Here is a 25,450-nt window from a genome sequence, read left to right as displayed (position 1 = left end):
TCAGTGTCCTTCCTACCAGCGCCTGTGTGTTGTAGTACCTCCCTGCTGAGCACCACAGGATAGTCCTCACAACTGTCGTGTATGTTTCTGTTCTTTCTCTCCGTCCCCCAGATGATATGGATAGGATGCACCCGTATGACTGGGTAGGCCTGGAGTTATTTTATAGGGACCCTAGAGATGCCCCTCTCCCACCATTGCCCCCGTTGTCTTCGTTAGGTGTAAAGGTGAGACAGCCAACCTAAATTTAACTGCCTGGCCGTAGTTCAAAGTAATGCATGGAGTTTTACTTTCTCGGCGTTCCGGCCGCCGGCTACATGCCTCAGAAGGATGTTGCTGATCTTGAGGCACGACTCCTTCTGGCTCTATCTCCTTTGTGCTGTGATCCCGTTTCTCACTTCTCCACAATATGCTTCACTTCGTGTCCTTCCTTAGGAGTGCAGCGCCCCAGAGTCCTGGTCGTTGCAGTACTGTGGATCCGCCACTATGGGGAGCCATGGTACGTTCGATGGCACTGAAGGAGTTCCTCTGAGCAGGTATCACAGACACCAATATGTTTCACAGCTGGGCCTCCGGGGGGAGCTAAGGGTTCTATTCATTAGGCCACTCCCCACCATAGTGGGTAAACTGGGGGTCAGGCAGGAAGTTAGTAGAGAAAGCTGACTGGATTGAACGAAGCAACACCTTGTGGCAGAGGGTGTTGTGGAGGAAGAGACAGTAGGGTCTCTGTCAGGGGTGGGATCCTGACAGAGGCTTGGCATTGAAAGAGAACGTAACGGGTCCGCGCCAGCTCCGGGAAGCGGCGGGATCCAAGAAAGGACTAGAAGCGAGATAGATTGTGCTGAGTGAGAAACGAGATCAAGCAATAGGAGAATACCAGTAGGGGTCATGCTGTAAGACCGGAGCAACATCCTACTGAGGCGCACTACCGGTGGCCGGAACGCCGAGGGAGTGGAATAGTACATCTTCAAGCCATACTCCAAACAGCGGCAGGGCAGTCAGTTTAAGGCGGGCTGTCTAACACATATCACCTATGAAGTCTTGGGGGGCAATTGCGGGAGAGGGGCGTCTCTAGGGTCCCGGAAGAACTCCAGGCCTACCTGACAAACGGGTGCCGTTCTAACTGTTATATCAGGAAGGGACGGAAGATTAGCAGAAGATCAGTTAATCGAGTTGTGAGGGAACACGAGAAACAGACACAACAGTTGTGGGGTACTTTCCGTAAGCATAGCAGGGAAGGACTACAACACATAGCGCTAAGAAGGAAGGCACCGATTTCCACCTGTGAAGTGAACTCTGGAGGTGCCATTGGACCGGCCGGACTTGCGCAGCCTGGTGAACCATATTCTGGACTGAGGACTCAGAGATCTCCAGTAAAGAGGTAAAGAGACTGCAACCTGGTGTCCTCGTTATTTACCGCGACCTGCAACCCACAACTGCACCGTTACAACACCACTTATTTCACCGGACGTCCCCCACTGTCAGACAGGGCCATGGACCGGGTCTAGCCACCGTGACAACCCCAGGACTGAGACTCAGAGGCCCGGCTCCGGGTACCCCTCGGCCCTGCGGCGGTGTGGGGGCGCTCCAGGAGTCTGCCGCTATAAGGCACAGGCACGGCTCCGTAACGATCTGTCCTTTTTCTAGGCCTCTGTCAGGATCCCACCCCTGACAGGTCCTCTCTCGAGCTCTTCCCAGCTACTTTCTGCCTAACTTCCTATCCAACCCCCAGTTTTACCCAAGTGTGAGGAGTGGCCTAGTAGATAGGGCCTTTTGCTCCCCCTGGCGGCCAGAGTGTGAAGTGTAATGTGTGTCTGTGATACCTGGTCAGGTGAACTCCTTTAGTGCCATCAGACATACCATCACTCCCCTTAGTGGCGGAGCGACAGTACTGCAACGACCAGGACTCTGGGGCGCTGCATCTTCTTAGGTATTTAGGTTGGGCAGCCAACTTGGAATTAACTGTCCTGCCGTTGTTTGGAGTAATGCGTAGTCAGTACTCCCTCGGTGTTCCGGCTATGCGGCTTGGAAGGAGGCTGCCGATCTCGGGGCAGGACTCCTCCCGGTATTATCTCCTTGTGCTATGACTTTGTTTCTCACTCTCCACAATATACTTCGCTTCGTGTCCTTTTTTAGGAGGCTGCCGCAATGATATGCAGGTGCAGCTCCGTAACGTTCTAGCTCTTGCTAGACCTCTGTCAGGATCCCACCCCTGACAGGACCTCTCTGGGTCAAACCCAGGCTGCTTCTCCCCCGATGTTATCTGGTCGAAGCCCAGTTTGCTTCTTTCTGTCTAACTTCCTATCCAACCCACCAATTTTACCTGTGTGTGAGGCGTGGCCTAGTAGATAGAACCTTTGCTCCCCCTGGTGGACTGGAGTGTAAAGTGTAGTGTGTGTGACTGTGATGCCTTGCAAGGTGAACTCCTTTAGTACCATCAGACGTAACATCACTCCCCCTGGTGGAAGAGCAACATTACTGCAACAACCAGGACTCTGGGGCGCTGCATGAACATACCCTAAAAGCACACTCTCGTGTAAACTACAAAGCAATTTTTAAACTGAATTTTTGGTCGCAATAAACCTGAAAAGTGGCACTTTAGGTTTAACAGTTAAACATGTGAGAGCATGGACCCCACTGATCGCTAGAAATGGACTACGGGTTCAGTCTTCATTTTGTGATATTTTATTTCTATGTAGATTATATCGAAAAGTTGTTTAAAAAGTTTCCCTCACTGATATATTTCTCTTACAAGACAACCGTCTGCAGCGTTAAGAAGCGTTCAGATTTTGCAACCACTGGTCAGTGGGACGTCACCACAGAACATGAAGGAAAACAGGAGACCCAGGTGTTTGATGCTATACTTGTGTGTATTGGTCATCACAGCTCTCCAAATCTACCACTTGGTTCCTTTCCAGGTAATGCCGAAGAATCAACCAAAAATGTTACGTGAGTTAGTGGACATCCATTGCAGACAGTTGAGTAATGCTTATAGGGTGGCAAAGGGCCAAATGTCAGCTCTGAACAATGCTCTTAGTAAGTTGTCAAACTGTCTTCTCAGCTATCATAATTGGGACACACAACTAAAAGCTTGTTCAGATGGCTGTTTCATATATGAGCCCTATTTGTTTTTTCACAGATACAACTCGTACCCATTAATCTATAGGGTCGTTCACTGTCTGCATGATCATGGGGACACTCCTGATTTTGAGCCAGATCGAAGGGCTGAGAGACTTCCGTAGAACTCGTGCGATGATTGCATCGCACTACATGGACTGGCCTGGCACTTCTCCGGAGCAAGACAGCGTGATGGATTACTATGCAGCTGTCAAGCTCTGGTCAGGAGCTGACAGCGAGTAGGAGGTTTACAATGCGATTCTCGCACGAGAAATACAGCAGTCTCTGCCCGAACTCCAATGCAAGGTTTTTTTCACTCTCAATTTGCATGTTCCCATGGTGTTTTTTCATATCCTAAACTGATCAAATTCTGATAATTTGAAACACTATGTTTATACACAAAGCACTGTCTGAATGCACAATAATGTTCCTTGTAGCAGTAATTGTGGGTCCTTTGATTGCGTAAAGGAAACGTGTTATACAATAAATGCAGAGCCCAAAATCAGATTACCTCTTTAATCAACCCTTTAAATATTACATAAAATTGAATTTATGTAAGCGGAGTACAAAACTAAAATATTAGATAGATATAGTTGTGGCCAAAAGTATTGACACCCCTGCAATTCTGTCAGATAATACTCAGTTTCTTCTTGAAAATGATTGCTAACACAAATTCTTTATTATCTTCATTTAATTTGTCTTAAATGAGAAAACCCAAAGAATTGTCCTAAACCCAAACATAAAGGGGTGGACAAATGTATTGGCACTGTTCGAAAAATCATGTGATGCTTCTCTAATTTGTGTAATTAACAGCACCTGTAACTTACCTGTGGCACCTAACAGTTGTTGGCAATAACTAAATCACACTTGCAGCCAGTTGACATGGATTAAAGTTGACTCAACCTCTGTCCTGTGTCCTTGTGTGTACCACATTGAGCATGGAGAAAAGAAAGACCAAAGAACTGTCTGAGGGCTTGAGAAACCAAATTGTGAGGAAGCATGAGCAATCTCAAGGCTACAAGTCCATCTCCAAAGACCTGAATGTTCCTGTGTCTACCGTGCGCAGTGTCATCAAGAAGTTTAAAGCCCATGGCACTGTGGCTAACCTCCCTAGATGTGGACGGAAAAGAAAAATTGACAAGAGATTTCAACGCAAGATTGTGCAGATGTTGGATAAAGAACCTCGACTAACAACCAAACAAGTTCAAGCTGCCCTGCAGTCCGAGGGTACAAGAGTCAACCCGTACTATCCGTCGGCGTCTGAATGAAAAGAGACTGTATGGTAGACCCAGGAAGACCCCACTTCTTACCCCGAGACAAAGTAAGGCTGCAGTTTGCCAAAACTTACCTGAAAAAGCCTAAAACGTTTTGGAAGAATGTTCTCTAGTCAGATGAGACAAAAGTAGAGCCTTTTGGGCAAAGGCATCAACATAGAGTTTACAGGATAAAAAAAGGCATTCAAAGAAAAGAACACGGTCCCTACAGTCAAACATGGCGGAGGTTCGCTGATGTTTTGGGGTTGCTTTGCTGCCTCTGGCACTGGACTGCTTGACCGTGTGCATGGCATTATGAAGTCTGAAGACTACCAACAAATTTTGCAGCATAATGTAGGGCCCAGTGTGAGAAAGCTGGGTCTCCCTCAGAGGTCATGGGTCTTCCAGCAGGACAATGACCCAAAACACACTTCAAAAAGCACTAGAGACTTCTAAGGTGGTCAGCAATGAGTCCAGACCTGAATCCCATAGAACACCTGTGGAGAGATCTAAATATGGCAGTTTGGAGAAGGCACCCTTCAAATATCAGGAACCTGGAGCAGTTTGCCAAAAAAGAATGGTCTAAAATTCCAGCAGAGGATTGTAAGACTCATTGATGGTTACCGGAAGCGGTTGGTCGCAGTTATTTTGGCTAAAGGTTGTGCAACCAAGTATTAGGCTGAGGGTGCCAATACTTTTGTCTGGCCCATTTTTGGAGTTGTGTGAAATGATCAATGTTTTGCTTTTTGCTTCATTCTTTTTGTATTTTTTTTTTCTTCATTTAAGACAAATTAAATGAAGATAATAATACCAAAGAATTTATTTGCAATCATTTTCAGGAAGAAACTGAGTATTATCTGACAGAATTGCAGGGGTGTCAATACTTTTGGAGATAGATATAGATAGATAGATAGATAGATAATATTCATATTCTATAAAGTATTAGCACAACAGCTCTATAAATATTCACTTTCACGCCTTACATCTTGCTGCATAGAGCCATTTTGTGAGTTGTTTGGACTGGCATCTCTTCAAATTGTCATTTTAAATACTGATATATTCATCTCCTGGAAAGATCATGATTTATGGCTGAATCTTAAAATTGATTGAAAAGATAATTTTCAAGTGCTTAAGCTTCAGATGGCAATCCCTCTAGCAAGTAATCATGTTACAACTAGGGGCTATTTAATTTTAAAAGTATTGCCCCAACTCGGCAAGTTAACACCTATCCTAAACAATCAGAAAATGACCTGTTGTGATATGTCATACATGGCAGATGTCAGTTTACTGTATATATTAACCCTGTATCTGCAGGTTAATGGTGTTTTCACATGTGACAGGTTCCCTTAAGTGCATATCTTTCAATTTCATCACATGGAATATTTTTCCTACATTTTCCCATACATTGTACTTTTAACACAATGGTGTAATTCAAAATGGCGCTTCATCCTACAAGGCCTTATAAGGCTTTGATACAAAGTTATGGTACTTAAACAAATCTGCTCTTGTAGAAATTTGCTAAACACAATATTACAATTTTCATGTTGACTAATTTTAAATTCACACTTCCTTTTTTTTTTTTTTTTTTTTTTTGACCTGATCTCACCAGGATTTGAACCCAACTTTCATGTATGCAGTACTAAGTCATGGTAGAAGAATTTCCTTTATTCAGGCTTTGAAATCAGACATAACACTGGTGTGTACAGTACAATTTCTGAGACCAAAGGTCTGCAGAATTTACCTGCCTCTACTGCTGTTTACCTACAAAACAGCAGTGGTAATGTCTTTAACACATGACCACTGCAGCCAGTCGCTGGACTTGGTGGTAAGGTAGGTGGCACAAGACCAAAGAGGCTGGTGATTGGCTGCAGCATTCAGATGTTGTAGACAGGACATCAGTTGCAAATCTGGAAACAAAGACTGAGTAACAGTGCTGGTAAAACTTTCTACACTCTCTTGTTTTAGTCTCAGTCCTTAAGCAAAAAACTTAGTAGATATTTCTCAACATTAAAGTTGCAACCTCAAGAAGGAAAAGTCCTGAAATTGTGAAAATCAGGTTTTATAAACATGTAACTTATCAACACGAAAACAAAATGTGCAAAACTTCTTGGTTTAATAAGTACCAAGAATGTACAATGTATAGAAACCCTTGCACATCTCGGCTGTTAATAGGTTGTTTGAGGAATATTTTGCTGCCCACAAGGATTGGAGAGAGATAGATAGAATCGGGCCACCATCTAGTATCTATCTAACATATCGGGTATTCTAGAATATGTAGGTAGTTTATAGCCCAGACTACGTACTATATTGCACAGTCACGTAGTATATAACATAGATACGTAGTATTTAACACAGCGTACGTAGTATATAACACAGCCACGTAGTGTATTGCACAGGTATGTAGTATATTGCACAGCCACGTAGTATAGAACAGTCACGTAGTGTATTGCACAGCTATGCAGTATATTGGTCAGCGACTTAGTATATAGCCGAGCCACGTAGTATATTGCATAGCTACGTAGTATATTGCACAGCCACGTAGTATATAACAGAACCAACACAGCCACGTAGTATATTGACCAGCCACTTAGTGTATAGCACAGAGATGTAGTATATAACAGAGCCCACGCAGCATGTAACACAGCCCACGTAGTATATAGCAATGTGGGCACTATATACATGGTTAAAGACTTAAAATAACAAACATACTCACCTTCCGAAGGCCCCTTGAAGTCCTGGTGCCTGTGTGCAGTGCACACGGTAGCTTGCGGTCCCAGAGTTGGTATGAGCACAGGACCTGTGATGACGTCACGGTCACATGACCGTGACATCATGGCAGGTCCTTCTCGCATAGCATCCTTGGCACCGAAACCTGCCACTTGCACTGGCGAGGACAGGGCGTGACGTCGGAAGGTGAGAATAACCTTTTTTTTTTTTATTTTTGTAACATTAGATCTTTTTACTATTGATGCTGCATACGCCGCATCAATAGTAAAAAGTTGGTCACACAGGGTTAATAGCTGTGTTAACAAAGTGCGTTACACCGCGGTCCGTTAACGCTGGCATTAACTGTTGTGGATTCTGTTTGCGGGCTCCCTCTGGTGGTTACTGCTGGTACTGGGTGACTTTGGTGGGTTGCGGCCTTTGGTTTCCATCTGTCCATCAGAGGCTGGGTGTTTCCTATTTTACCTGGCCTCTCTGTCATTTCCCTTGCCGGCTATCAATGTGTTCAGATGTGCTCTGTTTGGTTCCTGCCTACCTGCTCCCAGATCTTTCAGGATAAGCTAAGTGCTGATTTTCAGTTGTTTGGTTTTTTTGTCCAGCTTGCTTAGAATGTCTTTGTTAGCTGGTTGCTCTAGTGGACTGAGGTTCTCCCCATGTGCCATGAGTTGGCACATGGGTTCTTGTAATCTCAGGATGGTTTTTTTTTGATTAGGGTTTTTTGCTGACCGCTCAGTCCCCTTTTGTGTCATTCTGCTTTCTAGTTTTCAGCGGGCCTCTACTTGCTAAAGCTATATACATCATCTCTATGTATGTGCCTTCCTCTCATTTCACCGTCAATACATGTGGGGGGCAACTATATCTTTGGGGTTAATTCCTCTGGAGGCAAGTGAGGCCTTTGTTTTCTCTGCAGTACTAGTTAGCTCTTAGGCTGGTGCGTGGCGTCTACAACCAACGTAGGCACGCTCCCTGGCTATCTCTAGTTGCGTTTGTCAGGCGTAGGGCAGCGGTCAGCCCAGGTTCCATCACCCTAGAGCTCGTCCGATATTTATTATACTTTGCTTATCCTGTGCTATCCCTAGCCATTGGGGATTCATGACAGTATAGCCGGCCCACAAAGTGTTAATTGTTTGGGCTGAAGCAGGAGGAAAAGAAGTGTTCAAGGAAATTTTTTTTTTTTTTTTTCCCTTCAGAGTTTTGCTGCCTAGCCGTTAATTGCTGTCTAGCTGCTTCTTACCTCCTCTTAACCCTTGAATGGCTCTGATCTTAGCTGTTTATCATGGATGTCCAGAGTTTGGCTTCCAGCCTGAGTAATCTCGCGGCAAAGGTTCAAAACATACAGGATTTCGTTGTTCACACTCCCATGTCTGAACCTAGAATTCCTATTCCAGAGTTTTTTTCTGGAGATAGATCTACCTTCCTGAAATTCAGGAACAATTGTAAATTGTTTCTCTCTTTGAAATCTCGCTCCTCTGGAGACCCTGCTCAACAGGTCAAGATTGTTATATCGTTCCTACGGGGCGACCCTCAGAATTGGGCATTTGCATTGGCACCAGGGGATCCTGCATTGCTCAGTGTGGATGCGTTTTTTCTGGCATTGGGATTGCTCTATGAGGAACCTAACCTAGAGATTCAGGCTGAAAAGGCTTTATTGGCCCTCTCTCAGGGGCATGATGAAGCGGAAATATATTGTCAGAAATTTCGGAAATGGTCGGTGCTTACTCAGTGGAATGAGTGCGCCCTGGCTGCAAACTTCAGAAATGGGCTTTCTGAGGCCATTAAGGATATTATGGTGGGGTTCCCTGCGCCTACAGGTCTGAATGAGTCTATGGCTATGGCCATTCAGATTGATCGGCGTTTACGGGAGCGCAAACCCGTGCACCAGTTGGCGGTGTCTTCTGAACAGGCACCTGAGACTATGCAATGTGATAGAATTCAGTCCAGAAGTGAACGGCAAAATTATAGGCGGAAAAATGGTTTGTTTTTATTGTGGTGATTCAGCTCATGTTATATCAGCATGCTCTAAACGCACAAAAAGGGTTGATAAATCTTTTGCCATTGATACTCTGCAGTCTAAGTTCATTTTGTCTGTGACTCTGATTTTTTCACTGTCTTCCATTTCCGTCGATGCCTATGTGGATTCAGGCGCTGCCCTGAGTCTTATGGATTGGTCATTTGCTAAACGCTGCGGTTTTAGTCTAGAGCCTCTGGAAGTTCCTATTCCTCTGAAAGGAATTGATTCTACACCATTGGCTATGAATAAACCGCAGTATTGGACACAAGTGACCATGCGCATGACTCCCGTTCATCAGGAGGTGATTCGCTTCCTTGTACTGTATAATTTACATGATGTACTAGTGCTTGGTCTGCCATGGTTACAAACTCATAATCCTGTCCTGGACTGGAAAACAATGTCTGTGCTAAGCTGGGGATGTCACGGGGTTCATGATGATGCACCTCCGATTTCTATAGCTTCATCTACTCCTTCGGAGATCCCTGCGTTTTTGTCGGATTATAGGGATGTTTTTGAGGAGCCTAAGCTCAATTCGCTCCCTCCCCATAGAGAGTGTGACTGTGCTATAGAATTGATTCCTGGCAGTAAGTTCCCTAAGGGTCGTTTATTTAATCTGTCACTGCCAGAGCATACTGCTATGCGGAATTATATTAAGGAGTCCTTGGAAAAGGGACATATTCGTCCATCTTCGTCCCCTCTGGGAGCAGGTTTTTTTTTCGTGGCAAAAAAAGATGGTTCCCTGAGGCCTTGTATAGATTATCGCCTTCTGAATAAGATTACAGTCAAATACCAGTATCCATTGCCATTATTTACTGATTTGTTTGCTCGCATTAAGGGGGCTAGGTGGTTCACTAAAATAGATCTTCGTGGTGCGTATAATCTGGTGCGGATAAAACAGGGTGATGAGTGGAAAACCGCATTTAATACGCCTGAGGGTCATTTTGAGTATTTGGTAATGCCTTTTGGACTCTCCAATGCTCCGTCAGTCTTTCAGTCCTTTATGCACAATATTTTCCGTGAATATCTGGATAAGTTTATGATTGTGTATTTGGATGATATTTTGGTGTTTTCTGATGACTGGGAGTCTCATGTTCTACAGGTCAGGAAGGTGTTTCAGGTTTTGCGGGCCAATTCTCTGTTTGTGAAGGGCTCAAAGTGTCTCTTCGGAGTCCAGAAGATTTCTTTTTTGGGGTACATTTTTTCTCCTTCTACTATTGAGATGGATCCCGTTAAGGTTCAGGCTATTTGTGACTGGACACAACCTACATCTGTTAAGAGCCTTCAGAAGTTCTTGGGGTTTGCTAATTTTTATCGTCGGTTCATTGCTAATTTTTCCAGTATTGTTAAACCTTTGACTGATTTGACTAAAAAGGGTGCTGATGTTGCTGATTGGTCTCCTGCGGCCGTGGAGGCCTTTCGGGAACTTAAGCGCCGGTTTTCTTCTGCTCCTGTGTTGTGTCAACCAGATGTTTCACTTCCTTTCCAGGTGGAGGTTGATGCTTCCGAGATTGGAGCGGGGGCGGTTTTGTCACAGAGAAGTTCTAATGGCTCGGTGATGAAGCCATGTGCTTTCTTCTCTAGAAAATTCTCGCCCGCCGAGCGCAATTATGATGTGGGTAATCGGGAGCTTTTGGCCATGAAGTGGGCATTTGAGGAGTGGCGTCATTGGCTTGAGGGTGCTAAACATCGCGTGGTGGTCTTGACTGATCACAAGAATCTCATTTACCTTGAGTCTGCCAGGCGTTTGAATCCTAGACAGGCTCGTTGGTCGTTATTTTTTTCTCGTTTCAATTTCGTGGTTTCATACCTGCCAGGTTCAAAGAATGTGAAGGCAGATGCTCTTTCCAGGAGTTTTGTGCCTGACTCTCCTGGAGACACTGGGCCTGCTGGTATCCTTAGGGATGGGGTAATATTGTCCGCCGTATCCCCAGACTTGCGACGTGCATTGCAGGAGTTTCAGGTGGATAAACCGGATCGATGTCCACCAGAAAGACTGTTTGTTCCGGATGATTGGACCAGTAGAGTCATCTCCGAGGTCCATTCTTCTGTGTTGGCTGGTCATCCTGGAATATTTGGTACAAGAGACTTGGTGGCCAGGTCTTTTTGGTGGCCTTCCTTGTCTAGGGATGTGCGTACCTTTGTGCAGTCTTGTGAAGTGTGTGCTCGAGCTAAGCCTTGCTGTTCACGGGCTAGTGGGTTGTTGTTATCCTTGCCCATCCCAAAGAGGCCTTGGACGAACATTTCCATGGATTTTATTTCTGATCTCCCGGTTTCACAGAAAATGTCCGTTATCTGGGTTGTGTGTGACCGCTTTTCTAAGATGGTTCATTTGGTGCCCTTGCCTAAGTTGCCCTCCTCCTCTGAGTTGGTTCCTTTGTTTTTTCAGAACGTGGTTCGTTTGCATGGGATTCCGGAGAATATCGTTTCTGACAGGGGATCCCAGTTTGTGTCTAGATTTTGGCGGACGTTTTGTGCTAAGATGGGCATTGATTTGTCTTTCTCGTCTGCATTCCATCCTCAGACGAATGGCCAGATGGAGCGAACTAATCAGACCTTGGAAACTTATTTGAGGTGTTTTGTTTCTGCTGATCAGGATGACTGGGTTGCTTTTTTGCCACTGGCCGAATTTGCTCTTAATAATCGGGCTAGTTCGGCCACGTTGGTCTCTCCTTTTTTTTGTAATTCGGGGTTTCATCCTCGTTTTTCCTCTGGTCAGGTGAAGTCTTCGGATTGTCCTGGAGTGGACGTGGTGGTGGACAGGCTACATCACATTTGGAATCAGGTGGTGGACAATTTGAAGTTCTCAGGAGAAGACTCAGCAGTTTGCTAATCGCCGTCGCCGCGTGGGTCCCCGACTTCTTGTTGGGGACTTGGTGTGGTTGTCTTCTCGTTTTGTCCCTATGAAGGTCTCTTCTCCTAAGTTCAAGCCTCGGTTCATCGGTCCTTATAGGATCTCGGAGATTCTTAACCCTGTATCTTTCCGTTTGGATCTCCCAGCATCGTTCGCTATTCATAATGTGTTCCATCGGTTGTTGTTGCGGAGGTATGAGGTGCCTGTTGTTCCTTCGGTCGAGACTCCTGCTCCGGTGCTGGTGGAGGGAGAATTGGAGTATGTTGTTGAAAAGATCTTGGATTCTCGTGTTTCCAGACGCAAACTCCAGTATTTGGTTAAGTGGAAGGGTTATGGTCAGGAGGACAATTCCTGGGTGGTCGCCTCCGATGTTCATGCGACTGATTTGGTCCGCGCCTTCCATAGAGCTCACCCTGATCGCCCTGGGGGTTCTCGTGAGGGTTCGGTGACCCCTCCTCAAGGGGGGGGTACTGTTGTGGATTCTGTTTGCGGGCTCCCTCTGGTGGTTACTGCTGGTACTGGGTGACTTTGGTGGGTTGCGGCCTTTGGTTTCCATCTGTCCATCAGAGGCTGGGTGTTTCCTATTTTACCTGGCCTCTCTGTCATTTCCCTTGCCGGCTATCAATGTGTTCAGATGTGCTCTGTTTGGTTCCTGCCTACCTGCTCCCAGATCTTTCAGGATAAGCTAAGTGCTGATTTTCAGTTGTTTGGTTTTTTTGTCCAGCTTGCTTAGAATGTCTCTTTGTTAGCTGGTTGCTCTAGTGGACTGAGGTTCTCCCCATGTGCCATGAGTTGGCACATGGGTTCTTGTAATCTCAGGATGGTTTTTTTTTATTAGGGTTTTTTGCTGACCGCTCAGTCCCCTTTTGTGTCATTCTGCTTTCTAGTTTTCAGCGGGCCTCTACTTGCTAAAGCTATATACATCATCTCTATGTATGTGCCTTCCTCTCATTTCACCGTCAATACATGTGGGGGGCAACTATATCTTTGGGGTTAATTCCTCTGGAGGCAAGTGAGGCCTTTGTTTTCTCTGCAGTACTAGTTAGCTCTTAGGCTGGTGCGTGGCGTCTAGAACCAACGTAGGCACGCTCCCTGGCTATCTCTAGTTGCGTTTGTCAGGCGTAGGGCAGCGGTCAGCCCAGGTTCCATCACCCTAGAGCTCGTCCGATATTTATTATACTTTGCTTATCCTGTGCTATCCCTAGCCATTGGGGATTCATGACAATTAACCCTGTGTGAGCACTCAGCACTGACTGCAGGGCAGTAAAGAAGCGGCCATTTCGCTGCCAGACTATGGCCGTCACTGGTCGTGGCAAAACGCTCACGACCAATCAGCGACTTGGATTTCCATGACACAGAGGCTGCAACCAATGAATATCCGCGACAGACAGAAAGACGGAAGTGACCCTTAAACAATAATATAGTAGATATTAAAGGGAACACTAAAATCCCACATCCTAGATATCAGTGAATGAAATATTCCAGTTGTAAATCTTTATGCAGTACATAGTGGAATGTGTTGAGAACACTAAAACCTAAAAAATGATCAACATAAATTACAACTACTATCCCATGGAGATCTGGAGTTGGAATGATGCTCAAAATCAAAGTGGAAAATGAAGTTACAGGCTGATCCAACTTAAAGACAAGGAAATGATGATCAGTAGTCTGTGTGGCCTCCACGTGCCTGTATGATCTCCCTACAACACCACCTTGTCAGAATGCAGCATTAGTGCTGCACAAGTTGGCTCTTTTCGTTACAAATGCCTGAGGGGGGTGACGGGTTCCCTTTTAGAATGTAATGTATGAAAAGACCCACATGAATTAAACTTTATTCTTTCTTTGCAGGAATTTCCAATTTCAAGGGGCAGTACTTTCACAGTCGTGACTACAAATCACCTGAGCCTTTTAAAAACAAGAGGGTAATTGTGGTTGGTATTGGTAACACTGGAGTTGATCTGGCTGTGGAACTGAGTGCTGTGACTAAACAGGTAAAGTAAGATTTGTGGCCCTGTCACCAACTCCCAAACTTGACAGCAATGTGTTATTCCTCAGTGTCTTGTGAGAGGATCCATCGTTCTGAGCTTGTGCACTGGCTACAATGTGACACCAGTATAATGCAGATGATCAGAATGCAACAGTAGAGACAGGCAGGATCAACAATCTATTCACTTAAAGGGACTGTCACCTGAATTTGGTGGACTATGTAAAAGCCCTGTGTCCGGTCCGATGGGTGGTGTTTCCTCTTCTTTCTTTCACCCCTTCCTTTCCCGCTGGTCGCAATATTTTCTTGAAAATAACACACACACACACACACACACACACACACACACACACACACACACACACACACACACACACACACACACACACACACACACACACACACACACACACACACACACACACACACACGTGCAGTTACATAGGGACCCAAAAGCTAAAGGGGTGATTTCTACCTCTAAAGTAGGTGGAACTGTGTATAATGAAGACCTATTGGACTTCACAGCCTTGGGATATAACTACTCATGAATGCAGTAACCTTTTTTTTTTGTTTAATTTTTTTTTAACCCCTTATTACCTTAGACATATCTATAAATCCAGGTTTGGAGTACTTTCTGACCTTGGACGTATGGATTACAATACTATATGATCTGTGAAATGCTTTTAGTGCAGGACCTTCCCATTTGTCCAGTTCTATGTACATATACACTTAATACCATTTATACCAAATACACGCTTTATGTGCCCAAACAAATTGTATGGGTACATAAATATACTGGTACAGTAATATACATTATACATAGATTATAAAAGTTGCACCACCTTATCTAGAAGGGATATCATTACTTCTCTGTACATAGGGGTGTTGTACAGGACATCTGATGCTGAGATTTTATCAGACCCATGTTTAGAATCTATCTGAATCTTAAAAGTAAAATTTGCCACAAAAAGGTCTCTAGTTAACACTTTTGGAGTAGTAGGATGGTGAGGTGAGCAGCGTATGAATTGGTCTGCTCAACCATTAAACTTAAAAATTCTTTTGAAAAATTAAAGAAAAAATCAACCTCCCTAAACAATGTAGTGCCCACAAACACCCATGACAAAAGTAAATTCTTGCTCATATGGAGTGTAGGATTCTGTTGGTGCAGTTACTTGGTGGCACTAGTATGTTCTCGCCTGCTGTGTTGCTGAGACTTGTCATCACTAGAACTAGAGGACAACATCGGCAAAAACTGCTCGTCTATCTCACTAGCGCTGTCGTTTCCAAACAGACCTTCTGTCTAGGTCTCTGACAGGCCAACTACCTGAGCAAAGCTCAGCCAGCAACTGCCTAACTTCCTCTCCAGGCCACCAGTTTTACCTAAGTGTGAAGAGTGCCCTAATAAATAGGAGCATGGCTCCCCCTGGTGGACTGGAGTATGAAATGTGTTGTATGCTTGTGGTACCTGGTAAAGATATATCCTTTATTGCCTCCAAATGTAACATCACTCTCCCTAGAGGAAAATATTACTGCAACGACCAGGACCCTGGGGCGCTGCATATACATAACTGCAACCATTTCAGTATGGTACTAAAATTTGTATCTAAATTTCGAAACTAATTGCCCCCCTCAACACCTCATACCTCACTAAAGCTATCGACCGATGGATGGATAGACTGAGCAAACAACTAAATATGGAAAAATATAAATGACGTGGAGACTGGACTGGGGTGGTACGGAGTGGGAGATAAAACTGATTCTCGATCTGCCACTTTCTAACAATGCCAATTACAAAACGGAGCAGTGATCATTGGATACACTGGATATTAATTATCCAATCACATCAATCAGAGGGATACTGTCATTGGTCCCTGCATCTTCTTGAACCTTCCTGGTGCTTGGCACTGTCCTTGGCTGTCATAGCAGGAGCTCGGCCACTAGCAGCGCCGAGCTTCTGCTGAGATCGTGCAATCCTTCACAACTATGCCCCACGCCCACTAGGGCCAGATTGAGAGTGGGAGAACTCACATGGTGGCTCCCCGGAATGGGTTCACCACACTTGTGAAGAGAGCACTGCCGCCATATACCAAAAGACTTCATCTGACACTTGAGGCTTAACATTTTGTTTCACCATAAACTTGTTTCAAATACTATAAAACTACTACTGCAGTCTAATAGAAATATACCGACCCGCGGACAGATCCTGCCATGCGTTGCATCCACATTCTTGCTTTACATATGATTTTGAGTGAATATTGTAATTAGCTGCTCTTATCTTTCAGGTTTTTCTCAGCACCAGGAGAGGAGCCTGGCTCTTGAACCGTGTCTTTGATAGTGGCTTGCCTTTGGATATTGTCCTCTTTAACAGATTCTATGGAGTACTTACTGATGCCCTCCCCTCCCTAGTAAACAGGCTTTTGGAAAATAAAGTCAACAGCAGAGTCAACCATGAAAACTATGGTCTAAAACCCGAGCACAGGTGAAATCTATATAAAAAAAATTTTTCTTGATACAAGCATATAAAAAGGCTGTGTAACAATGTTCTTGCCACCTAATGTGAGAGCAGCATAATGGAGACATTCCAGCAATGTGTCACTTACTGTGCTGTGGTTTTGATAAAATCACTGTTTAATCAGCAGATTAAAGGACTAGTAAACCTGCCTGCCAGGTAGTAAAGCATGTTTATGATTTCTTTATAATCCCATCACAGATTGTGCACTGCATAGGCAGAAAGTTGAATCAGGGTCTGTGCCCTTACATCATGATGCTTATAGGATGGCAACCTGATGACCTAATAGACATGGAAATGTCAGGTCCTCTAGACACAGGATGCTCTGATTAGCCACACTCCTTTCTAGACCCTTAAAGGGGACCAGTATGAAGTTTCTGAATAAGCCAAGTCCAGTTCATGCATCTTGTTAAATATCTAGTTAAAACTACGAGTCACTAGTCCTGTCTCTGCTTTTCACACATGCAGGATTCTCAGCCAACATCCTACAATCAGTGATGATCTCCCCAATCGCATAATATCTGGTAAAGTGCTGATGAAGACCAACATTAAACAGATTCATCAGAGGGATGTCGAATTTGAAGATGGATCAGTGGAGAAAGACATAGATGTTGTGATTTTTGCCACAGGATACAAATTCTCCTTTCCTTTTTTTGATGACTCGGTCATAAAGGTGGAAAACAACCAAACCCCTTTATATAAAATGGTTTTTCCACCACATTTGGAAATGCCAACCCTAGCTTTCATTGGCTATATACAACCAATTGGGGCTATAATGCCCGTTTCTGAGATGCAGGCTCGCTGGGCAACTAGAGTCTTCAAAGGTAAAACCCCCTTTTTTTTTTTTTAACTCTAAAATACTGACCAGATCTTCGATGTATAGACTTGATGATTCATGTTTGAAACACCTGCATCTGCTTCTAGGTCAAAGTAAGTTGCCATCTGAGAGTGTCATGAAGGCTGAAATCATGATGCGAAGAGAGGTCATGCAGAAGAGGTAGGCATCCTGTGGGATTACTATAGCTTATGCCTAAAGCAAACCCAACTTATTCATTATGCCCAAACAAATTCAATTCATAATTTCATTGGTATGACTGTCTTCTAAAACATCACAGAATTTCAGAGAAACATCTTTAAGAGCCATCCAGGGACCATGCCACGTGTGTGTGGTCCAAGAGGCTGGTCACCGGTGGCTTATATGCCCTGCTCCCAACATCCACAAGACATGTAGGCATGGGGAGTCTAAATATATACATATCATTATTATTTTTTTTCCTTTTAGGAGCTCCAAACTATCTTTTTTCCTCTTTCCCTGTTTGCGCACTTTTTCCAATTAAAGTTAAATGGCATTGTTTTTCAGTGATCTGCCCTGTCTTTTTACAGGTATGTTGCCAGTCCGCGTCACACCATACAAGTCGACTATGTGAATTACATGGATGAAGTGGCAGTAGAGATCGGCTGTAAGCCAGACCTGCGTACGCTGTTTCTGTCGGATCCTAAGCTGGCCTGGGAGTTGTTCTTCGGACCGTGCACTCCATGCCAGTATCGCCTGACTGGGCCTGGGAGGTGGAATGATGCCAGGAAAACCATTTTAACCCAGTATGACCGTATCTACAAACCAACATGTACACGGAGCACAAGTAGCGGCTATTCTCTCGATTACTTATACTTGTTTTTTAAGCTTTTTGGAGTCTTTCTGATTTTTGCTGCAATATATATTTCGCTGTAGATGTATTGGCATAGAATTGACTGCTCCAACAATGGGTATTGGCTGAATGAGGTTACCTTTTACATTAACTACTAATTATTTATACATTTTAAGGGTTATTCCTAACACATTGCCTTCAATTTTAAAGCATCCAAAAAAAATATTCCGAGACCTCTGGTTGCAGTAATTCAATATAATCTTTAGACTGGGGCTAAAAGGCAACTTTGGCCATGTCACCTACCATGCAGCTAAAGTTTGCTAGGCGTTGCTACTACACCTCAGCATAATACATGTGAACGGGGGGTTGCACCATGACCCAGACTGTACGGAGACTATGACAAGCAAGTCAAAGTCCAACTGCAGCAGATCTTTGGGGATAAATCTGTCCCGGTCGTGCGATGGGCACAAAGGTCTCTGACTCATTACTGAAAGTAGATAATTGAATTATGTCAACTAGCGATCTGGAAAATGGTGAATGGATACAGAACATATATTGGAAACATAACAATATCCTAGAACAAAAAATGTTTGCTATAACCACTTATTAAAAAAAATAATAATAAAATTGTGCTATAGATGAGGAGATCCAGGTTATGAGCAAAATGTTAGTTAAACACAATGTAATCCTGCTAACCTCTGGCTTATAGAACAGGTCTACACATCACTGTATAATGTAGCTTTTGCACCTTTGTCTATCAGAATGATCAGCTAGATTGCACAATGTGCTACATAATCACACACTTTAATCAAGACTCTGTTCCCACATTGAGTTTTTGGTGACTTTGACGTGCTACACACTTTCACTGCGCACACAAATGGAACATGTTGCAGCAAAGTAGACAGGATCCATGGAAATCTCATGTCCGCTGTGCTTACCAGGAAGTGACGGATCAAACCACAGCATGTAAAACATGACGCATTAAAGAAAACACCGAATAGTCAAACACATGAGAAAGAACCTCTGAAAAATGCAACCTAATGGGTGCAGAACATCTGTAGCGTCAAACACTCAATATTGATCATGGGACTGTAGCCTTCAGCTAGAGTTTTACAATAGCGATGCATTTTTCTTATGACTAGTTTTCACTGCTTCTGGCAATACATGAATTCTGTGCAAAAATAATAAAGTACTCATTTGCATAACGTGCTTTGTTTGATTAATTTTTTTTGTTCGGGGGTGGAGGAGCAAAACTGTGCTAACAGCCCAAGACCTATAGTGTACTTACATGATTAAATTGTGAGTGGTAAAGTTGAGTGCTTATAGTAAGGAGAAACTTTGCAATTTGCTTACTAGAAATGATCTTGACTCAAGAACAGGTATTCTTAATTCTACTGTTTGCTGCAAATTGCAGTAGTTGCTAGTACCTTAGGCAGTCTGAGGCGAGGAGTACAGAGTAAGCTGTATGATGGCCCTACTGCTCCCCGTATGTTATGATGGCCCTACTGCTCCCCGTATGTTATGATGACCCTACTGCTCCCTGTACGCTATGATGGCCCTACTGCTCCCCATATGCTATGATGGCCCTACTGCTCCCCGTACGCTATGATGGCCCTACTGCTCCCCGTACACTATGATGGCCCTACTGCTCCCTATAAGCTATGATGGCCCTACTGCTCCCCGTACGTTATGATGGCCCTACTGCTCCCTGTACGCTATGATGGCCCTACTGCTCCCCGTACGCTATGATGGCCCCACTGCTCCCCGTACGCTATGATGGCCCCACTGCTCCCCGTACGCTATGATGGCCCTACTGCTCCCCGTACGCTATGATGGCCCTACTGCTCCCCGTACGCTATGATGGCCCTACTGCTCCCCGTACGCTATGATCGCCCTACTGTTCCCTGTACGCTATGATGGCCCTACTGCTCCCTATACAGGACCTCTAGAGACCCTATCATACAGTGATGTCCTAACAGCTCCCTTGCATATAGAATGACCAAAGCCCACGTATATACAGTATGAGGGCCTAGTAAAATAAGAAGGCAGCACATGCCATAAGTGTCGCTTTTTATATAAATATATACTTTTATTTCATACAAATGTGGCAGCTATGATGCAGGAAGAGGAAGCTGGTGCATGCCTACATTTATCTTAGTTTTTTAATGTAGAAATATATATTTTTACACCTCATGTTGGCAAGACTGCCACCAGCAAAAGACGGCGCATGAGGGTTTGTGCACATGGAGTCTTCATGAAGAATCTTCCTGCATCCCACGTGAAGGTGCTAAAAACCAAGAAATATGACCATGTGCATTGCAAGTTGGGTTAACATTGCTGTGCGTATGTTCAGTCTTCTGTAACTTCTTTTAACCGCTTTAAAAGTGGTGACTGGTCCTTTCTTCAGGTTGGATGACCAATACTTGACTTGTACTCGTATAACATTTGTCCTCGTCTTCTGTTGACCTATGATGCTGAACTGCTGTCCTCACTACACCAAAGCCTGTAAGGCACGTGGATACACTGACTTGAACCCAATATTAAAGATAGCCATAATGATATCATGCCAGAGATAAGAACCCGATGGTGTCGGCCAGGGAGTGTTTTAGACTTTAGACACCTGAGATATTCTCCTATATAAGACTTTGATCACTGGATCGATTACATAACGGGCAGAAAATCACAACTGATCATTCATCAGGTAAGTGTAGGGCAGGTTGGGAATAGAAGCTTCAGCTTTTGTGTAACTATACAAATTTACATTTACACAATGCAGCAATTGTGGTGTTGCTGTCCATATATATTTATAGTTTTATGCCTTCTGCTTTTTTTTTTTTTTTTTTTCAGAAAAAATTACAGGATTTTTTTTTTTCCTGACACTCATCAATTTAGTCTTGGGCATCATTCAATGTCTGACTTTTGCATACAGTTGCAGTGAGTAGTCAGATGGGACTCGTACCTGTGATCTATGGGGCCATTCACACACATATTTTTTTCAGATCAAGTGGTCCACAGAACATTATGGATACATGTCCAATTTTGAGCCAATGGATTTTACTAATAGATTTGCATTGTTTATTTAGATCAGACCATTATCTGAGTGCTGTCAGATTTTCATAGTGTTTGAGAAAAAAGACTTTACCTTCTCTGTACAAGAAACGGGCACTCGGGCCAATTATCAGACTTTTGATTTTTCTCACATAGGAAGGACCATGGTCTGATCAGACGTTGAAGACCTTAAAGTACCCCATGTAGCATCTTACAGAACTTGTTCAGATTTCCATTGCCCTTTGATACGTTTTACTCTCCTAATTGCCTCTATTTTCCCTGCATGATTTTCACTTTACACACTACTCTTCTTGCTCTTAGTATTTCCTTACTGAGGCTATGTATTTATGACTTTTATTCAGTGTTTAGTATTTTGGTTGCATCTTAAGATGAGGGATTTATGGCAGTAAAAAAACAAAGAACGGTACACACAGTATTAGAAAAGGAAAAAAATGCAGCTTCGCTAAAAAAAGCGCTTTAAAAATATCTGTCATATGAAGCCTGGTCTGGATAAGAGCGAAGTTTGTGTATCAACCATGAATGTGAATCTTTACTGTACAAAGAGCAAACTCCTGTTTGCTCTGTAATAAACCCTTTGGGATCACGGCCATCTGTTCTGTATGTGAAAGGTTGTTCAGCACCTTCTATGGAAGGAAGGGGGCTCCCTCTGCAGCCCGCCTGCTTGTCATTGGCCTAGCTGGGCCTACAAACGCCTTTATTTTTTTTTTGCTCGTCATGTTTCTTTAACATTTTAATGGCTGGAAGCTCTGTACAAGCTGTGTAAAAATAATTAAAAAAAATGTGTGCAGATCAGTATAGGGTTAAATAGGAAGTTCTCGCTGTAGAGAAGCAGGAAGCCTTAGCAGCTACACTACAGACTATTGAGATCAGGCAAGTAATCAGCGTCTTGTAAATGAGCAGTAGCCTCTTCTGTAGCCCGGTAGGGGCTATCCACTAGTCTCCTGTCATATACGCCTATTTCCATATAGCACAATATTTTACAGTATATTCAACTGTTATGTGGGTATTTGATTGTGTACAATTATTGCAGAATTCTAAGCACATTTTGTTGCAGTTGTTAAACAAATATCTCCCTACATCAGTAGTACTATATTCCCTGAACTTGGGGCAGAATCATTGTATGTAGACATTTGACTTGGTTCTGTAAAGAATAGGTAGCATGTAGTGATGAGCGAGTATACTCGTTGCTCGGATTTTCCCGAGCACGCTCGGGTGGTCTCCGAGTATTTGTTAGTGTTCGGAGATTAGTTTTCATCACCGCAGTTGAGTTGAATGATTTACGGTCCCATGAGTGCATTGCGGTCTCGCGAGACCACTGTGTCATCACGCGAGATCGCAATGCATGGAGCGGTCACCTGAGCGTCGAGAGGAGCGGGAAAGGCCTGATCTGGATCCAAGGGGCCGACGGACGGTGAGTATATAATTTCTTATTTTTTAAATTATTTTTAACATTAGATCTTTTTACTATTGATGCTGCATAGGCAGCATCAATAGTAAAAAGTTGGTCACACAGGGTTAATAGCAGTATTAACAGAGTGCGTTACACCGTGGCATAACGCGGTCCGTTAATGCTGCCATTAACCCTGAGTGAGGGCTGACTGGAGGAGAGTATGGAGCGGGCACTGACTGCGGGGAGGAAGGAGTGGCCATTTTGCCGCCGGACTGTGCCCGTCGCTGATTGGTGGTGGCTGTTTTGGATTTCCGTTACAGACAGACAAAGACAGACAGACAGAAAGACGGTAGTGACCCTTAGACAATTATATAGTAGATGCTGGTGTCACTATAATCTTTTGGTGTAAACAGGTGGCTGATTTCCAGTTGAACCAGCAAAACTTGTTTGTTGGGTGAAATGATCTTTTTGTGCATTGCAAAAGATCATTGCTCTCTGAGGCACAATGTCCTATGTAAAGAGGACTCGTATGGCCAAGAACTATGGCAGCTTGTGCGCACTGAGCCGTCTATTACCCATCACTCGGTGTACGTCCTTTACTTTGGTCGGCCTGTATCAACAGGCTATTAAACGATTGCCAATCACCAAGTTTACCCATCGGCAGTTTTGTGTCACTGGTCAGTCCATGTAAACAATACCATAGACATGGCATCCAATTGGCTCAAAGAAATTTCAGTGCACTTCCTGCCCCTTCTGCTGACCATCTAACTGGTCCTATTTGATATTTATAGAGGTTTGTCACCAAAGAATACTGGGAGTAATAGTTTTACACCGATGACTGGAAAATGTACTTGAATTACAGGGAACGATAACACAAATAATACAGGATCACAAAGTGTAATGATCCCAGCTCACCTCCTCCCCCTCACTGCACAACAACATTTGCTCATGTCACATAACATGCCTAGATATGCTACAAAAGTCAATGATCATCTTAAGACTACTTCCTCTAGTCCACGGGTAGAGGTAATTTTCCAAGGGGCTACATGAGACAGTGACTATTTTGGAGGGCCGACCCAATAGCTATCCCGGAAAGTTTATGGATACAGTTCACCCTATCCAATATTTCTATGTAGTTTAATCTGGTTCCTCCGCTGTGCATGGATAAGACTTGTGAAGTATTAAAGGGACTCTGTCACCTGAATTTGGAGGGAACAACTTTCAGCCATAGAGGCGGGGTTTTCGGGTGTTTGATTCACCCTTTCCTTACCCGCTGGCTGCATGCTGGCTGCAATATTGGATTGAAGTTCATTCTCTGTCCTCCATAGTACACGCCTGCACAAGGCAAGATTGCCTTGCGCTGGCGTGTACTCCGGAGGACAGAGAATAAACTTCAATCCAATATTGCAGCCAGCGGGTAAGGAAAGGGTGAATCAAACACCCGAAAACCCCGCCTCTATGGCTGAAAATTGTTCCCTCCAAATTCAGGTGACAGAGTCCCTTTAAGCAGCTTTGCCGAATTGAAAAAAAAAATTTGATCACTTTGAACAAAGTAAGTTAAAAGCAAAAGAAAAATAAAATTATTTATTGTGGTTTCATTAAACTACTATCATGGGCACAGGAAAATATCTGAGGGGGTTAGTCTGACTCTTAATTACTCAATTAAGAGTCAGCCAGTCTTAAAATGCATCAGATATTTTTCCATGTCCATTACTATTTTTATGAATTCAAAATGTTTTTGCTTTTAACTCGCGCTACGGGCGGAATCACTAAGCTGAACGTCATTCTGTTCAATATTGTTGCTAAAAGTAATATTTCAATACTATTTTATATATAAATTTATTGTTTAATAATGAGCATAATTACTGTAGGTCTGTTGATTAGCTGCTAAAACATGTTACAGTAGGAGTGTAGGACTCATAACATTTATTATTACTTGCAGCAGCTAATTAAAAACCATGTAATTTGCTGCTTCTCAAAGTTTTTCAATCATTTGCTCCATGTCAAGAATCGATCCCACCCGCTGTCACCAATTTGTCAGGAACAGTACTACTGCCGCCACCAAGCAGCGCTAGCGACACACATGACTTGGACGTTACTGTAAAGGGGACTCCAATTCCCACACCGACTTGTCCACTCTCCTATTGTAATAAATGGACAATGAGCTACGCACACCTCAGACCCAATTTCCACATCCACACTTTTTTTGTTGCCACCATTTGACGTTTTGATGGACCAGTGAGATGCCTGCCCCGGGTCTCACACACCATCAAGTTTCTGGAGCACCTGACAGGTATTCTTCTTACACTCTAGAATACACTAGGTAACACACCAAGCTATACTCACCCTCTTCAGGGTTTGTGGGTACATTGAGAGAAGCAAGGAATAAACTTATACAATTTTAAATTTAATATATAAAAAGTAAAGTACATAAAAAGGTTAGAAAAGATAAGATAAGTCATACATGCAGGCAAAAACAATATAAAATAAAATGATAACACACAGATCTGTCTTAGTGTACCGTCTCACAGTGGCACTTTTGTCGCTACGACGGTACGATTCGTGACGTTCCAGCGATAGCCATACGATATCGCTGTGTCTGACACGCAGCAGCGATCAGGGACCCCACTGTGAATCGTACGTCGTAGCAGATCGTTTGGAACTTTCTTTCGTCGCTGGATCTCCCGCTGTCATCGTTGGATCGGTGTGTGTGACACCGATCCAACGATGCGTTCGCTTGTAACCAGGGTAAACATCGGGTTACTAAGCGCAGGGCCGCGCTTAGTAACCCGATGTTTACCCTGGTTACCATCGTAAATGTAAAAAAAAAAAACAGTACATACTCACATTCCGGTGTCCGTCAGGTCCCTCGTTGTCCGCTTCCCGCACTGACTGAGTG

At 43.8% G+C, this 25,450-nt stretch overlaps 2 protein-coding genes across 3 annotated transcripts in view; both read left to right on the top strand.

Annotated features, from left to right (window-relative positions):
- The window catches only part of LOC143788585 (flavin-containing monooxygenase 5-like), an 88,008-nt gene extending 69,297 nt beyond the window's left edge, over window positions 1-18,711 (top strand). The window contains exons 5-10 of the mRNA XM_077278368.1: window positions 2,753-2,915; window positions 13,802-13,944; window positions 16,220-16,416; window positions 16,915-17,270; window positions 17,371-17,443; window positions 17,830-18,711. Coding sequence (XP_077134483.1) covers window positions 2,753-2,915; window positions 13,802-13,944; window positions 16,220-16,416; window positions 16,915-17,270; window positions 17,371-17,443; window positions 17,830-18,175 — 1,278 coding nt within the window. The 3' untranslated portion in view covers window positions 18,176-18,711. The remainder of the gene's footprint in view (window positions 1-2,752; window positions 2,916-13,801; window positions 13,945-16,219; window positions 16,417-16,914; window positions 17,271-17,370; window positions 17,444-17,829) is intronic.
- A 2,052-nt stretch (window positions 18,712-20,763) lies between these two features.
- The window catches only part of LOC143787850 (flavin-containing monooxygenase 5-like), a 58,452-nt gene continuing 53,765 nt past the window's right edge, over window positions 20,764-25,450 (top strand). Inside the window, exon 1 of one of the 2 annotated variants that reach the window (XM_077276958.1) lies at window positions 20,764-20,793. The gene's annotated coding sequence lies outside the window, so the exon portion shown is untranslated. Of the gene's footprint in view, window positions 20,794-21,983; window positions 22,032-25,450 lie in introns of those variants that run through there. The other variant, XM_077276959.1, reaches the window with a different exon arrangement.

Source organism: Ranitomeya variabilis, chromosome 8 (genome assembly GCF_051348905.1).
Source record: "Ranitomeya variabilis isolate aRanVar5 chromosome 8, aRanVar5.hap1, whole genome shotgun sequence".
Taxonomy (NCBI): domain Eukaryota; kingdom Metazoa; phylum Chordata; class Amphibia; order Anura; family Dendrobatidae; genus Ranitomeya; species Ranitomeya variabilis.
This window is presented reverse-complemented; position numbering and strand designations above follow the sequence as displayed.